The following is a 14,398-nucleotide window of genomic DNA, read 5'->3' as shown; positions in this document are numbered from 1 at the left end:
GGCTCGGCCGGACAGGATATGACGCGTTCGCTAGAAGACAAAGACCTGCCCGGCCGAGCCGCCCAGAAGGACTCGGCCGGCCAGAGCTCCAGTGCAGATTCTGTCCGGCCGAGCCGCCCAGAAGGCTTAGACGGACAGACCTCCAGCGCAGTTTCTGCCCTTTCAGGCCGCCCAGAAGGGCTTGGCCGGCCAGACTTCTGTTCCAAAATTTGGCCGTACTGGATAGCTCAGAGGCTCCTATCCGGCCGTGCTCCTTCAGGCCAAACTTCAAGGCCAGACCAGAGCGCCCGGAGGCCCCCTGTCCGGCCGCAGTTTCTTCAGGCCCAGTCTGAGGCCGGCCTGAGCTGCCCAGAGGCCTTACGGCCGGCCAGATGCTGTTTTTAACCCTCTCTTTGCTTCTCCCAGCCACTCTCATGGCTCGAAGAACCAGGGGGCAACTGATGGGGTCCGGACTCAGCACTGAGGGAATCCGGACTCACCACTGAGGGAATCCGGACTCAGCACTGAGGGGTCCGAACTCAGCTCTGAGGGGTCCGAACTCAGCATCCAATTGGCTGCTGGCACGTGGCCCTCACAAGGACCGTTGGAAGGCCAACACCTGTCCCCACTAGGTGTGGCACCTGGACCAATCAGGGACTTCCACCTGCCCTTCTTAGGTATGAGACCTGGTCCATACAGAGCCCACCACCTGTCTTGGACAGGTGGCTCAGAATTACCACCTGTCCTAGACAGGTGGCTCAGAATCACTATAAATAGCCTTCACTTGTGCTAAGGTGAGGGTTCTAAGATCTGAAATCCAAAATCCTAAGCTCCTCAGTTCGGAATTGCTCTGCACTCCTGCTCATACTGACTTGAGTGTCGAAGCGCCCGTCCGGAGCACCACTCCGGGCTGGTCTTCTGACCTTTTGTCTTCTTGTCAGGCCCTAACAGCGCAGGACTCCATCAGCCCTTCAGGTCTAGATCAGCCCTTCAGGTCCAGATCAGCCCTTCAGGCCCAGATCGGTCCTTCGGGCCTAGATCAGCCCTTCAGGCCCAGATGAGTCCTTCAGGCCCAGATGAGTCCTTCAGGCCCAGATGAGTCCTTCAGGTCCAGATGAGTCCTTCAGGCCCAGATGAGTCCTTCAGGCCCAGATGAGTCCTTCAGGTCCAGATGAGTCCTTCAGGCCCAGATGAGTCCTTCAGGCCCAGATCAGCCCTTCAGGTCCAGATGAGTCCTTCAGGCCCAGATGAGTCCTTCAGGCCCAGATCAGCCCTTCAGGTCCAGATGAGTCCTTCAGGTCCAGATCAGTCCTTCAGGTCCAGATCAGCCCTTCAGGTCCAGATGAGTCCTTCAGGTCCAGATGAGTCCTTCAGGTCCAGATCAGTCCTTCAGGTCCAGATCAGCCCTTCAGGTCCAGATGAGTCCTTCAGGTCCAGATGAGTCCTTCAGGTCCAGATCAGCCCTTCAGGCCTAGATCAGTCCTTCAGGTCCAGATGAGTCCTTCAGGTCCAGATGAGTCCTTCAGGCCCAGATGAGTCCTTCAGGTCCAGATGAGTCCTTCAGGCCCAGATGAGTCCTTCAGGTCCAGATCAGCCCTTCAGGCACAGATCAGCCCTTCAGGTCCAGATGAGCCCTTCAGGCCCAGATGAGTCCTTCAGGTCCAGATGAGTCCTTCAGGCCCAGATGAGTCCTTCAGGCCCAGATGAGTCCTTCAGGTCCAGATGAGTCCTTCAGGCCCAGATGAGTCCTTCAGGTCCAGATGAGTCCTTCAGGTCCAGATGAGTCCTTCAGGTCCAGATGAGTCCTTCAGGTCCAGATCAGCCCTTCAGGCCCAGATCAGCCCTTCAGGCCTAGATCAGTCCTTCAGGTCCAGATGAGTCCTTCAGGTCCAGATCAGTCCTTCAGGTCCAGATCAGCCCTTCAGGTGCAGATCAGCCCTTCAGGTCTAGATCAGCCCTTCAGGTCCAGATCAGCCCTTCAGGCCCAGATCGGTCCTTCGGGCCTAGATCAGCCCTTCAGGCCTAGATCAGTCCTTCAGGCCCAGATTAGCCCTTCAGGTCCAGATCAGCCCTTCAGGTCCAGATGAGTCCTTCAGGCTCAGATGAGTCCTTCAGGCCCAGATCAGTCCTTCAGGTCCAGATCAGCCCTTCAGGCCCAGATCAGCCCTCCAGGCCCAGATCAGCCCTTCAGGCCCAGATCAGCCCTTCAGGCCCAGATCAGCCCTTCAGGTCCAGATCAGCCCTTCAGGTCCAGATCAGCCCTTTAGGCCCAGATCAGCCCTTCAGGTCCAGATCTGCCCTTCACGCACAGATCAGCCTTTCCGGCCCTACCATAACCTGTTACCAATTTTAGACCTAACACAAAGCAAACTTGGTGTTTCAGGCAATCTCTCTTTATTGGATGAAAAACCATGTGTTACATGAGGAAGTGTTTATAAATACTCTAAATCATGTGTCCCATCATCTCACCTTAGTTAAGACAAGTTCTTCATCTCCTCTTCTCGTCCACCCCATCTTCCCGTATCAGCTCAGAAAATTTTCAACATGACCAACCACCTTACATGCATTCTAGCTACTCAAACATTGAAGCCGACTAGCACCCGGAGATCAGCAACTTACCAACAAAGCTTTGCGGATTATGATTTCATCCAATCACTAAAAAGTCACAACACGGTGATCATCGCAATTCCTAGTGTATTTCTCATAGTTTTAAAACTCCCATGCGTCATCCTTCATTCATCCATGTCGACTCCTTTTTACCATAGTTGTGTTCTTGTCATTTTGCCCTACAAATTCAATCAAAACTCCATTAACTCTGTCAAGTACTTTGTTGTTACTTGGCTGTGTCAACCAAGTACTTGGCCGCATCAGTATGAGTCGACTAGGATTTGCTTTGGCTGCGTTTTGACTTGCATCCACATTTTGAAACGCTAGTTGTACTAACTTGTTGGGTGTTTGTAGGGTGAGATGTACGAGAGGTACTTGAAAAAGCCCAAGGAAGAAGTGAGGTGCTTGCTCGAAAAAGTAGACCAACGAGTAGATCAACTGAAGCTGATCGATACTCTCCAAAGCTTAGGGATAGGGTATCACTTCAAGAAGGAGATCAAGGAAGCACTGAGGATAATATCCGTAGATGACTGCAACATGGGAGACGATCTCTATGCTACGGCTCTTCGATTTGGGCTACTTAGACAACATGGGTTTGAGGTCTCACAAGGTGAATATGCTCTCATCACACAATTTTGGCTGTAATTTTTTTTATATATGATCACTGAATTTTCTAGTGTATGAGAAACAGACGTTTTCAATGGCTTCAAAGTCTATAAGGGTGATTTCATGGAATCACTTTGCGAGGATACGAAGGGAATATTAAGCTTGTATGAAGCATCATACCTTGCTTTCGAAGGAGAAACTATGATGGACGAGGCAAGAGCTTTCACGACCATGCATCTCACGGATGCTCTCAAGGGGAAGAGCTTCGAGCAAAAGTTGGCAAGACAAGTAGAGCATGCGAGGGGTTAGGATGATCTAATGGACCTGATTTTTTGTACACACCCTATCTATGATGGGGCCTCGCAAATGAATGGTTTTGATCAGCACAAAAAATTTGGGACCCATGTGTTTGGGCCCTCGACCGCACACTCCTTTTCCTATATATATATATATATATATATATATGAGAAAACATTTCCTACACACTTGTGTAGATGTAGATAAGTTACCTACACACTAGCTTAAAATACAGTGGGGGCCCACATTGTTTGGGTGATCCAAACCATTCATTTGAATGGTCCTCACAGAGATAGGGTGTCCACAAAAACTCTATATATGAGAAAACGGTTCCTACACATATGTGTAGATAAGTTATCTATACACTAGCTTAAAATACAGTGGGGCCACATTATTTGGGTGATCCAAACCATTCATTTTTAAGGCCCTCACATTAATAGGGTGTCCACAAAAAATCAGATCCATAGGATCATCCTAACCATTCGAACTGTGGAGGCAAAAAATGGACTAATTTGTGAAGGTTTAAAGACATCCATTTTACCTCCACAAATCGTAGGGTTGGGATGATCCTATGGATCTGATTTTTTGTAGACATCCTATCTATGTGAGGGCCTTTAAAATGGATGGCTTGGATCACCCAAACAATATGGGCCCCCACTGTATTTTAAGCTAGTGTGTAGAGAACTCTCTACACATATGTGTAGGAACTGTTTTCTCTCTCTCTCTCTCTCTCTCTCTATATATATATATATATATATATATATATATATATATATTCTAGTAAAAAACCCCGTGCGATGCACGGGCCAACAAAGAACTGTACGGACCACATCACGGGTTGATCCAAACCGTCCATGTGATGGAACACAACATAAATAGGTTGTGCCCCAAAAATCATTTCCATAGGCTGATCCTAGCCCTCCAATCTATAGAGGTTTTCATAATATGTTGTTCATCTTAAATCGGATGGTTAAGATCACCCTATAGATTTTTTATTAAAAAAGCATAAAGGAGGGGGGTAGGATTGAAATTATTTGGCTTTAATGGGTGCCTTGGTTAAAAAGCATAAAGGATGGGGTAGGATTGAAAATATGTGTGTTGAATGGGTGCCTTTGTTAAAAAAAAAAAAGTCAAAAAGAGTGATGTGTAATTCTACAAAAAATTCTCTTATTTTCTCTTCTACTATACATATCTACTACAATAAGCTGGGATGAAAAAAAGAGAGTTTTTTCCATTTTTTTGAAAATTACATGAGATTTACACGTCACATTTTTTGACTTTTTTGAACAAATGCACCCATTCAACTCATATAATTTCAATCTTACCCCCCTCCTTTATGGTATACACGCAGCTTCTGTGTATACATCACTCTCTCTGTATTAGGTGTCTTCCGTGAGAGATTTTTTCTTTTGAGATATTTTATATCCTGCTCGACAGCATGGATGGATTCGACTCCACAGTCTGTACGTTGGTTTTTTCTGGTCTCTTTTCGTTTCTTTTTTTACTGAGACCTTGCAATAATGGTTGTAAACTAAAGAAATGGAAGGAAAATGGATGGGTCTTTGTCCCCCTATTAGTTCATTTTTTTGGGTTTCCTGATTTGCGTTCTTTTTTTTGGATATTCAGATTGCTATTAAGATTAAGATTTTTAATATTTTTCTCATGGATTTTTAGGTTTCTCTTTGTCGGGGTCAGAACCTGTTCAATTCCATTATAAAAATGGGCAGTGCGCAGTATGTGTTCCTTCAATGCCCTTTTATGTTATTTTTTCTGATTTCAGTTATACTAAATTCTTTGTTTTCCTAAGGATGATGCCCTGTTTGTTCATTATCGCCTCATGTTACTCTACCGTTTCATCTCTCAATAAGAAAAAATAATTCCTGTCAGTTGCGGACAGCGCAGCTCCTCTCTAAATCTCTACCAGAGCCGCACTTTTCCTGAAGCCCACCATCAACTATGAAAAGAGGATCGATGCCGGCCCTAGAGAGATGTCTGCACGCAAGATGTTTAGCTCAATGCCACAGATAAAACTCATATCTCCTAATGCCCACCTTCGAACAGGCTTCTCTTTCGTCAGATTAGGGCTAGGGTTTTCTAGAGTTCGAACTCTTTATTTCAGGTGATTTTTAAATTCGTCTGGTGCAGATTTCACTGTTTTATATTTTATTATATGCATGCTTCTTCAAGGCATTTAGGAATTTTCAGGGTCCCTGAAACAGCCAAATTCATGGTTCATGAATAGAAGAGATACATGAGTTCTTATTCCCTTACATATTTTAAATTTTTATTTCCATTCTTTTTATTGCTGCTGCTTTAAATTTGGTACAAATTTTTCTGACATTTAGATGTACTTCACTACCTTGGCACGTTAAACATAGCAGGTTGCGGGGATATCAATCATTCTGCTCTTCATTTTTTTCAATGGTTTCTAAACTCTTAAATTGTGTTGCAAATTAAAAAAATTATTAGATTGTTTATCTCCACTACTCACTTATAATGTTACTGGATGCAATGCTTTAACTGTATCGGGCTCATGATTTATGGTTGATTTGGTGATTCCATATGGGATTACTTATGATTGGATATTCTATTTTCTTGGTTTTAGGAATGAATGGTTTGAAAGAGATGGACCTTTCAAGATGCTCAAAGATTGCCAATGTTGGGATGGCATTTCGTATCAATTCCAAAATTGACAATGTTAGGTCTATCACAAATTGGTCTGACCATTGACGCAACGGAGGATTATTACAATTTTATATGATGAGGATATATAATTTCAGTCACAATAACTACCCTCTTGGTAGTATTTTTCTTCACTATGATCATTTGGTAATATGGGCATTGGTCTTTATGTATTAGATTCCTTCAATAGTTCTATATTGTGGCTGGGGAGATTACTCTTGATCCCTCTCATATGAGGGAAGTCTGCTACCACTTTTCCATAGTTTCTTGCTACAGGCATCCAAAACACATGGGAACCTGTTTGTGCCACCTCCTTATGGGATGACTTTATACGGGAACGAAATTGCATGCACAAAATTTTCAGAGTCTTCATGGATCTGAACTTGGACCTCAGAATACCATGTTTCATCATGTTCGTTTGCGTACCGCACACCACCATCCTCAGTATATCCATTTTTTTTCAATCAATTTCACTTTTCTATTCCTCTTGGCAAACAAGAGTTTGGGTTGCAAACTTATGGAGAATGGCAGCAGCATCATGGATACTGGCCCCTTGGGTTATGCCCTGTTTATTTTTGGTTTTGCTGGTCTTTCTATTTTCCTCAAATCTGTCGTATCAATAGGCTTTTGGGAGAATTCATATAAAATTTCAGAAAAGTAAATACCATTATTTCTATGTATTGGAGAAAAAATCTCCACTATGTCCCATAATTTTAGTAAAATTGCTTCTATCTCTCAATAACCTACGCATATTAGCAACATTTTGGCAAGTTATTTTTTTTTGACCCGTGCATCGCACGGGTTATCCACTAGTATATCTATATACTATATAGCAGAAGAGAAAAGAAGAGAATTTTTTGAAAATTTTATGAGAATTACACATCACTTTTTTTTACTTTTTTAACAAATGCACCCATTCAACCCACATATTTCCAATCATACCCCCTCCTTTATGCTTTTTAACAAAGGCACCCATTAAAGCCACATAATTTCAATCTTAACCCCCTCCTTTATGCTTTTTTAATAAAAAATCTATAGGGTGATCTTAACCATCCGATTTAAGAGGAATTATGGAAACCTCTATAGATTGGAGGGCTAGGATCAGCCTATGGAAATGATTTTTGGGGCACAACCTATTTATGTTGTCTTCCATCACATGGATGGTTTGGATCAACCTATGACGTGGTCCGTACAGTTCTTTGTCGGCCCGTGTATCACACGGGGTTTTTTACTAGTGTATATATATATATATATATATATATATATATATATATATATATATATATATATATATATGTGTGTGTGTGTGTGTGTGTGTGTGTGTGTGTGTGTGTGTGTGTGTGAGGAAACTGTTGGTGCGCTTAAGCTCACCAACCTTATGGTGCGCTTAAGCGCCCAATCACATGGGTCCCACATTTCCTGTGGTGATCCAAACCATTCATTTGCAAGGTCCTATTGTAGATAGGGGGTGTACCAAAAATCAGCTCCATAGGATCATCCTAACCCCTCCATTTGTGGAGGACAAAACTGGGTAGATTTGTGGATGGGTTATGATGATTCTCCAAAAATGGATGGGTTAGGATGATTCTATGGAGCCGATTTTTGGTACACCCCCCATCTATGTAAGGACCTTGCAAATGAATGGTTTGGATCACCACAGAAAATGTGGGACCCATGTGATTGGGCCCTTAAGCGCACCATAAGGTTGGTGAGCTTAAGCGCACCAACAATTTCCTCTATATATATATATATATATATATATATATATATATATATATATATATATATGGCTTACTGTAAATGACGTAGAGCTCATTTACGCTAAATGAGGTAGAGTGCCAAAACACATGGGTCCCACATTTTTGTGGTGATCCAAACCATTCATTTGCAAGGCCAAATCATAGATAGGGTGTGTACAAAAATCAGGTCCATTGGATCATCCTAACCCCTCCAAAAGTGGAAGGCAAAAATGGGTACATTTGTCCCCTATAGTGTTTGTCCATTCTCCCCTCCATTTTTGGATGGGTTAGGATTATCCTATGGACCTGATTTTTGGTACACACCCTATCTATGTAAAGTCCTTCTAAATGAATGCTTTGGATCACGTCAAAAAATGTGAGACCCATGTTTTTGTGGGACTCTACCTCATTTAGCGTAAATGACCTCTACCTCATTTACTGTTTTCCCATATATGGGAAAGGGATTTGCTAGTGTCCATCGCAGAAGGCATTTCGTGGATGGTCTGTTGCATCTGTCAGCAGCCACAGAGTGAATGAAGACAAAATCTGTTGAAAAGTGAGTCTTTGTGGCTGCTGTCAGATGCAACATACAATCCCTGAAATGCCTTCTGCGATGGACGCTAGCAAATCCCTCAGGGAAATTATATTTCTATCATCTTTTCAATGATTTCCATTGCTTTTGTTTGTTCTTTACCCACCGTTTCTTCCGACATAAAACAAAAATTCACTCATATTTTTCTAATTAAAAATAGGCACAGAATTTGTTTTATGCACATTTTATGGGGCCTTCCATGGAAGTCAAAGAAAGGACAGCGGCGGCCTCACCTATGCTATGCTTGTTAGGCCCCACGCTATTAAAACATAGCATGATGTATGAAGAAAAGTTTTTCCAATAAATTTGTTTTTTGGAAAAGGCTAATGACAAAAGGAAAGAAACATGCTTAGTATAATATATATATATATATATATATATATATATATATATATATATATATATATATATATATATATATATATATATATATATGAGAAAACGGTTCCTACACATATGTGTAGAGAGTTCTCTACACACTAGCTTAAAATACAGTGGGGACCCACATTGTTTGGGTGATCCAAGCCATCCATTTTAAAGGCCCTCACATAGATAGGGTGTCTACAAAAAATCAGATCCATAGGATCATCCCAACCCTACGATTTGTGGAGGTAAAATGGATGTCTTTAAACCTTCACAAATTGGTCCATTTTTTGCCTCCACAGTTCGAATGGTTAGGATGATCCTATGGATCTGATTTTTTGTGGACACCCTTATCTATGTGAGGGCCTTAAAAATGAATGGTTTGGATCACCGAAATAATGTGGCCCCCACTGTATTTTAAGCTAGTGTGTAGATAACTTATCTACACATATGTGTAGGAACCGTTCTCTCTCTCTCTCTCTCTCTCTCTATATATATATATATATATATATATGAGGAAAGTTTTTCTAGTCGGCCGACACGATGAATGGGTTTACAAAGACGTAAACGTGGTAACACCATAGCTTGGAAGTACCAGTCTTGATATTTGATCCTACAACAGCTTCTCAAAAACTAAGCTGTTGTTGGAACAAATATCAAGGGCCGTACCGCTAACACTCATCATATAAAATCTCTATATATAAGTTTATAAAGTGAAGTATTATCTCCACTCCCTTGTTTAAATAGTGGCAAGGGACTGAGGATGTATAAAGAATGTGTTGCGTATGTGTAAAGTACCTAACAATGGAATTACATTGCTCTCATCTGTTGCACTTACCATGGCTTAAGTGGTGGAGGAAATTGGGTCTTGTTAACCACTTGAGCTTTGCTAGAGACCGTTTGAGTGAGAGCTTTTTATGGTCTATTGGAATTTTCTCCGAACCTGAGTTTGGGTACTCTAGAGAAGTGATTACAAAAGCGGTTCAACTAGTAACATCCATTGATGATATCTACGATCTTTATGGAACCCAAGAAGAATTAGTGCTTTTTACAGATGCTGTAGATAGGTTTGTATTTAAGTATTTGCCTTTTTAGGAGAAATTTTGTCAGTACTTCTTGTCTAATTCTCATAAAAATATGTCGTATTTTTGTCTCCTTCCCTTAGAATTTTCACTCTGGACTTTTGCCTCCAAGAAATTTCCTCATGAAAGATCATGCTCTTATGTTTGATGGAAATATTTTAGATGGGATCTTAAGATTATGGAACAGCTTCCAGATTACATGAAGATATGTTTTATGGCTCTCTTCAACACTGTCAATGAAATGGCTTATGACACCCTAAAAGAACAGGGATGGGAAATCACCCGGTATTTAAAAAAAACGGTACTGCATTAATTTTCTTCTTGTAGTGATGTGAAAACTAATTTCATTCTCATGTGTTATAGAAATTCTCATACTTGGAAGTGTTCAACTTATCTAGTGAGTGTTTTTGTGTAATTTAGTGGGCAGATTTATGTAAAGCATACCTCATGGAGGCAAAATGGTACAACAATAAGTACACACCAACCCTTGACGAGTATCTTAACAATGGGGTGATTTCGATAGCCGGATCCGTCATACTAGGACATGCTTATTTTTCACTGAAACCAAAGATAACTAAGGAAGCACTAGATTGCATAGAAAACAATCCAAATGTCATTCATTGGACATCGATGATTGTTAGACTTTGGGATGATTTGGGGACTTCGACGGTACATTTTACTTAGCAATCTTGTTTCCTCAACCAAAATGGATGTTACACTACTTGTCTAAACTCATTGGCTTCATTGTGTATACATATGTATTTTTTCAGGCGGAGCTGGAGAGAGGTGATGTTCCCAAATCTATTCAGTGTTACATGTATGAAACTGGTGCTTCCGAGGCAGTTGCTCGCGAACATATCAGAGGCTTGATTAGTGATACATGGAAGAAGATGAATAAAGATTCAATCTCTTGTTCTCTGTTTCCTGAACCTTTTATCAGTGCCGCATTGGGTGGGACGCGGATTTCCCATCACTATTACCACGAGGGCGATGGATTTGGTGATCCAAAAAACCAAACCAAGGAGCAAATCATGTTATTGTTGGTTGACCCCATCCATTTCGGTTTTGGTAGTTGATGGGGATTGGTATTAGTTTGACACTAGTGGTTATCAGTATATGCCCAAATGTATTGTTATCTGTTAAAGAGTGTGTGGACATAAGATTTGTATGCAATCATGTAAATCCTTCCCATTGGGATTTACTGCAAATAAAGTTAACACAAAAGGGGTGCTTTTCTGTTATTTTGCTATTATAATTTCTCTCCAAATATTGCCTTTTTGCGGTGTTTTTTTGTATTGTGGGCTGAGGTCGCCTTTTTGCGGGGACTTCTCATACCTGTTGTAATCTCTTTTCTTCTAGAATAAATTCTGTTACTTTCTTCAAAAAAAAAGGGGTGCTTTTCTGTTATTTGATATTATAATTTCTCTCCAAATATTGCCGAAATACATTGTTAATGACACAATACAATTTACTTTCATACTAAATGCCACTAAGGAATTCTTTTCCAACCTATACGGTCAAAATTGACACAATTGCCCCCCAAAGAGACCTTTCAATCCTTCAACTCTTGTAGGGTCGGAGAAGAAGAGGTGGCCAATTCAATAGAAACTTCAGCTTTTGTCAACTAATAGCTGCTAATTATCTTAAGCCTTTTTTTAATGACGATTTACGAATTCTAAACACCGGAATATCCACTTCTCAAGCAGTGAAATCAAATTTTACATTAGCCCCAGATCCACAATTGAAAAAGAAAAAAAACAATCAACAACAAGATGTACTTCAATGCGTATGCTATAAGAACTAGAATACAAAATAAGAATAATAAAAAGAAGCCTTTAAAACATGGAGAAAATGGGGCAAGTTGGAACTTTGCTTCAAGCTTGCACACAATAGAGCTTCAATGGAGGTCTCTCTAGTTGAGAATCTCTACAAAAAATTCTAGCAAAAAGAAGTAAATGAAGGTTGGCTTTGTCAATAGAAAATAGAGAGTTAATGGCTTTGGAAAGTGGCAATGAGTATGGAAAAGTGGAGACATGATTGCTTAGGAAAGTGGTGGTGGAATTAGAGTTTCTAAATAGAGTTTGAATTTGAAATAGGAGGCAAGTGGGAAGTTTTAAGAAAAGATGGAGCAAACATATGTGACTCATGTGCAAGCTAGGTCAAACAAAACTATAGAAAGAGTAAAAGTAACAAAGCAAAACTCTATTTCTTTAGTCCCACATCGGTTGGGAGAAAAGTTGGAGGTGATTGAAGAGGCCATAAAAAAGTCTCCCCTCCTCTTGTTTTCTACACAAGACCTCAAGTGAGTAAGGCATGGCCTACAAGGCTAGCCTAGGGTAATATATATATATATATATATATATATATATATATATAAGATAAGATAAGAACCGTTGGGAACCAACGGTCTAAAACAAGTTTAAATTTTTGGTCCAAGTTTAAATTTTTTGTCCAACGGTCACTTCTACTGTTGGAAAGGCGTGCCTTACCTTAAGAAACTCTTGGGGTGTCTCATGTCTTTTATAATATTATAACAGACGACAAAGACCAGTGGGGAAAAATAACTTCTGTTCTTCCCTGAATTAACAGTCCCCTCTATTATGTTTTCTACAATTTCTGTTTTTTCTCAAGGGCATACTGGTTGCTTTGAATTTGGGGTGCAGCCCTTATTCTTAGTGTAGACATTGTATCCTCGGGACATATTTCATGGTAGCCACCTGCATAAGTGGGGAAATTAAAGTCTTTAAGAGAAAGCCTTTTGCATGCCTTGCCTACTTTATCTTCTTTCTTTTTATTGCTTATTATTTGATTCTTCCAAATCTGTTTCTTCATTCTAAATTTTGCCATCACAACCCACAAGCAAACCACTAAGGTTCCGGCCCACAGATGCTAGGCCTATCCAGGGAGGAGTCAGCATGTCACGGGGCCAACTCCTCCTAAGAAGTTTGGCCAACCAACCCTCTCAACCATGAGTGCCCACCAAAAGTTCTATTGTAGACTACCCCTGAAGAATTCACTAGACATTGATGGCTCAAAATGCTAACTGCGTCCCCGTGACATGGAGTGTTCTTTGAAGACTGGGTTGCCCTCAACTGTTTTCCCATGACACTAGGGTTGCAACTTTAGTCGGGTGCGGGTCGGGTTTTCCGGAACCCACCCTACTTATGAAATTATACTGGGTCGGGTAGAGTTTTTCTTTATGAGAAAACCCAAGATTGATAAATCTGATTTTATTGGAGATAGTTTTTCACGTTACAAACGTGACCGGCACCTTAATGAAAGCAAATATGTCAATATATTAAAAATAGCACTACTAGGTAAACGGGATTCCGTTCTTGGAAAAAAAAGAGGGCATTCCTCACTAACTAAATAGAAAATTAACCTGCTAAAATACTACTAGATAAGAAGAACAAAGCCTTGTAGAAGATAAGACTACCCCAGAGACCTTCAAACTTTCAATACTAAGTGATACAACAAAATATCTAAAAAATCTAACAAACAAACGAACGAGTGGCCGACCGCCAAGTACCGTTTGGGCGCACCACCATGTTATTTGATCCGACATGTTTTCAATTAAAAGGCCAATAAAAAGACTCCTAAAATAAGAGTCCAATCAAGAAGATTACATTACGTAGTCAACTTGAGTTTTACAAACTATTTATTGGTTTGAAAGAGAGGAGGGACTTTCCTCTTTCCGTCATTTCATATTTATTTTGATAGCAGTAAGTACTGGCAGCACTTAAACTTCAATTCGTGTCCATCAACATCATTACTGAAAAGAAAAACCTGTGTTACATGAATGAAGTGCTTATAAATACTCCATCTCAACACTACTTGTCTCATAATCACAACTCAGTTAAGATAAGCTCTTCATCTACTCTTCCCTGTAGGCCCCAGCTTCTTGTTCCTCTTCGCAGCATCTTAGAAAAATTTAAACATGGCCAATCACCTTACAACCGTTTCAAGCACTCCAACATTGAAGCTGACTATCACCCGGCGATCAGCAAATTACCAACAAAGCTTCGCAGATTATGATTTCATCCAATCACTAAAGAGTGACTATAAGGTGATCAATGGAATTCGTAATGTTTTACCCATAGTTTCAAAATCCCGGCCCCAGCATCATTAATTAATTATTAACTCGTTCAAGTTGGCTCCTTTTTACCTTGGCTGTGTTCTTGTTCTCCTCCTCAATTTGTTCTATAAATTCAATCAAATTAAACTGCTTTTGACTCTCTCGAGTACTCGACTGTATAAACCAAGTACTCAGGCCACATTAATTGGTTACTCAGCCGCATCACGCCAAGTCAACTAAACTTTGCTTTGGCTGCGTTTTGAGTTGTATCTGTGTTTTGAAACATTGATTTTCCCATCTTTAGCAATGTGGATTGTACTAACTTGTTGGGTGTTTGTAGGGTGAGATGTACGAGAGGCACTTCAAAAAGCAATAA

General features: G+C 40.8%; 2 protein-coding genes across 5 annotated transcripts; both read left to right on the top strand.

Annotated features, from left to right (window-relative positions):
- Window positions 1-2,436: 2,436 nt before the first annotated feature.
- On the top strand, window positions 2,437-6,324 carry LOC143875756 (alpha-terpineol synthase, chloroplastic-like). 4 transcript variants are annotated; one of them, XR_013250185.1, is made up of 5 exons: window positions 2,438-2,652; window positions 2,941-3,196; window positions 5,164-5,222; window positions 5,392-5,608; window positions 6,095-6,324. XR_013250185.1 is itself a non-coding variant. In XM_077377359.1 (3 exons), exons 1-3 carry the CDS (start codon window positions 2,524-2,526, stop codon window positions 3,499-3,501), a joined length of 609 nt encoding a protein of 202 aa, XP_077233474.1. In that variant the 5' UTR covers window positions 2,437-2,523; the 3' UTR covers window positions 3,502-4,051. The 4 variants fall into 4 exon arrangements, 1 of the variants encoding a protein (XP_077233474.1); XM_077377359.1 differs by lacking the exons at window positions 5,164-5,222; window positions 5,392-5,608; window positions 6,095-6,324 and adding an exon at window positions 3,278-4,051 and having other exon boundaries at window positions 2,437-2,652; XR_013250186.1 differs by lacking the exons at window positions 2,438-2,652; window positions 2,941-3,196 and having other exon boundaries at window positions 5,162-5,222; window positions 5,377-5,608.
- A 3,345-nt stretch (window positions 6,325-9,669) lies between these two features.
- Window positions 9,670-11,179, top strand: LOC143875906 (alpha-terpineol synthase, chloroplastic-like). Its single transcript, XM_077377488.1, has 4 exons — window positions 9,670-9,932; window positions 10,110-10,248; window positions 10,368-10,616; window positions 10,718-11,179. Exons 1-4 carry the CDS (start codon window positions 9,670-9,672, stop codon window positions 11,021-11,023), a joined length of 957 nt encoding a protein of 318 aa, XP_077233603.1. The 3' UTR covers window positions 11,024-11,179.
- Window positions 11,180-14,398: the final 3,219 nt, after the last annotated feature.

The sequence above is a fragment of the Tasmannia lanceolata genome, unplaced genomic scaffold (assembly GCF_043159265.1).
Source record: "Tasmannia lanceolata isolate RefF3 unplaced genomic scaffold, GAP_Taslan_0.1 ptg000004l, whole genome shotgun sequence".
Lineage (NCBI taxonomy): Eukaryota > Viridiplantae > Streptophyta > Magnoliopsida > Canellales > Winteraceae > Tasmannia > Tasmannia lanceolata.
This window is presented reverse-complemented; position numbering and strand designations above follow the sequence as displayed.